We start from the raw sequence: 2,297 nt of genomic DNA, 5'->3' as shown, positions 1-2,297 counted from the left end.
GACAAGCAATCGAGAGGCGAGAAGCGAGGCATGCCAGCGGGCAAAGGCAGCCCGGCTTACCATCCGTGTCGAATGCAGTGCCCGTTGCCAGCTTGATCATGACATCTGCCTGTAACTGAGAGATAACACCTTCTGCCTTCCACAGGTCTATTGCCAAAGCCAGAAACTTGCTGAAATCAATGCCTGCTTTGCCCAGCTCGCCCTTCAGCCGCGACCGCTCGGAGCGGCTGCCGGCGGCGGCGCACCGCTCAGTGAAGAAGTCCTTGAACTCCTCCCAGAACACGATGGAATGGCAAAAGAACTTGATCTCGTGGGAGTAGCCTGACTGAACGGCGATGGCGACGCGCGCCTGTGGATGTGCTTCACAAAACCTTTCCCACGAGTTGAAGCGCGACTTCAGCTGCTTAGCTTGGTTAGCTGCACCGCTCAATAGCGGCGTTGGACCTAGAGCCTTGCTGCCGGACTGGGCACCATGCTCATGTGTGCTCATGGGGGTTGAGTTCGTTGGAAAAGCGTATTACGGTTGCTGGGATGCCAACAGAACAAACGGGAGGGAGAATGATGCATGATTGAGGATGATGTCCCCAATGACCCTCCAGGTGGGGGGCCATCATGCCCATCATGGGGCACATCCTTACCGGGAGGCCTACCTGCGTTCAGAGACGCCAGAGATGCTTCATGGACAGAGAATTAGCTCCAAATGACCTTTGCAACCGATACGAATGCCGCGCTGCGAAATGACGCCACGACAAAGTGGAATGAAATGTCGTTGCATTGTCGTTGCATTTCGTGAATTTTTCTCGCTCCTCACTTTTATGCGAGACAAATTCAACCAGTTGTCCTTAATTACACTACTAGAGTTCCAGGAGCACACAAGTACCAACAAACTGCACTGTAAAGAGCAAAACGGGCACCTTAAAGGGTGCGTGGCCGGCAGCAGCAGACAGAGCAGCATGCCCTGCCGGCGCCCCGCTCACAGAGCTCTGGGGCAGCGGCCAGCCAACTGTGTGAGCCGCTCAGCTTTCGCTGCCGCCGGTGCCGGCCGCGGGTGCAAACCGTATGCCCCAGTCGCCGCCCACGGGCAGGCCCGCCCTGCGCACCACCAGCGCCACATCGCCCAGCCCTTCCTTGTTGTACAGCGGGCCAGGCGCCGCATCCAGCTGCCGCTGCTGCTCGCCGTCGGGGCCCACCAGGGAGGCGCCCCAGCGCTGCGGGCCGCCCGCCAGCCCCAGCACCACCACCCGATCGATGACCACCTGCGGGTCGTAGCCCGGCAGCGGCGCCGCCAGCTGCATGCCGCCATGGTCGCCGGCCGCGCTGGCCAGCAGGCCGTCAGCGGTGAAGCGCAGGGAGCGGTAGGCGTAGGCGCCGCGCTGCAGGCGCGCACGAGAGTGTTGTGCGCGAGGAGAAGGGCGCAGCCAGGCGGGCGTGTGAGAGAGGAGCAGTGCCACGGAGCGGGGCAGCATGCGCAGCTATGCGGGCATGTGTGCCCCTCCCAACACGCCCCACACACCCACACACCTGGAACGCGTAGCTCCTGCCGTCATCCACGTACAGCTCGCCAGCCGCCTGCCCCGACTTGTCCAGCGCCACCACCAGAGAGATGGGGTCGCCAGCCATCTGCGGCAGTGGCACATGCATGTGTGTGTGTGTGTGTGTGTGTGTGTGTGTGTGTGGATGGGTGGGTGGGTGATGTGGTGGTGTGGAGGGTCAGAGGCCGCAGGGGGCGCGGGATCAGGCAGCGGCCAGGCGAGCCCGGAGGGCGAGCCCGGCGTGGCGTTGAGCAGGCTGCCTGCAGCGCAGGCGGAGGCCTGCAGCCCCGCGCAAAGCGCACCTGCGCGGAGGAGCGGCGCGGCCTCTCCTTCAGGCTCAGCATGGTGCCGCCGCGCAGGTAGGAGCGGATGAACTCCAGCGTGACGGGGGCGCTGCGGGGGGGAAGGGGTTGAGGTGTGTTGCGGGAGGGGTGGGGAGGAGAAGGTGCGTGTGTGGGCGCGAGGTGCGGGCGCGGGTGGCCGGCCCGGCGCGTGTCCCACAAACCACCACGAGCCACCACACACCGCGCACAGGCAAGCGGAGGTGCGCTCACCTGAAGTTGCGGTGCTCGGGGAGGGCGGAGTCGATGGCAGTACCGTCCCGGTTGTCGTACCACATGTCGCCGCCCGGCAGTACCACCTGCACCTCGCTGGCGCCCGCGTCCAGCACCGGGGCCACCAGCAGGGAGGAGCCTGCAAGCGGCGCAAGAGTGAGCAGGGCCAGGTGGGGGGAGAGGCTGTTGGCACAGGCTGGGCAACGACCGC

General features: G+C 64.5%; 1 protein-coding gene across 1 annotated transcript; it reads right to left on the bottom strand.

Annotated features, from left to right (window-relative positions):
* Window positions 1–861: 861 nt before the first annotated feature.
* On the bottom strand, window positions 862–2,225 carry CHLNCDRAFT_59508 (hypothetical protein). Its single transcript, XM_005842578.1, has 4 exons — window positions 2,087–2,225; window positions 1,835–1,925; window positions 1,522–1,620; window positions 862–1,373 (listed from the first exon to the last, which is right to left on the bottom strand). The coding sequence occupies exons 1-4, from the start codon at window positions 2,149–2,151 to the stop codon at window positions 1,017–1,019; spliced, it is 612 nt and encodes a 203-aa protein (XP_005842635.1). The 5' UTR covers window positions 2,152–2,225; the 3' UTR covers window positions 862–1,016.
* Window positions 2,226–2,297: the final 72 nt, after the last annotated feature.

Source organism: Chlorella variabilis, assembly GCF_000147415.1.
Source record: "Chlorella variabilis unplaced genomic scaffold CHLNCscaffold_288, whole genome shotgun sequence".
NCBI lineage: Eukaryota > Viridiplantae > Chlorophyta > Trebouxiophyceae > Chlorellales > Chlorellaceae > Chlorella > Chlorella variabilis.
This window is presented reverse-complemented; position numbering and strand designations above follow the sequence as displayed.

Bases quoted from the DNA above. Each gene is read 5' to 3' on its own strand.
- CHLNCDRAFT_59508 (XM_005842578.1), bottom strand. From the start codon at position 2,151: ATGTGGTACGACAACCGGGACGGTACTGCCATCGACTCCGCCCTCCCC. The intron at 1,926-2,086 runs GTGAGCGCACCT...TCCCCCCCGCAG, and splicing joins CCCGAGCACCGCAACTTCAG to CGCCCCCGTCACGCTGGAGT. The intron at 1,374-1,521 runs GTGTGTGGGTGT...GCGCGCCTGCAG, and splicing joins GCAGGAGCTACGCGTTCCAG to CGCGGCGCCTACGCCTACCG.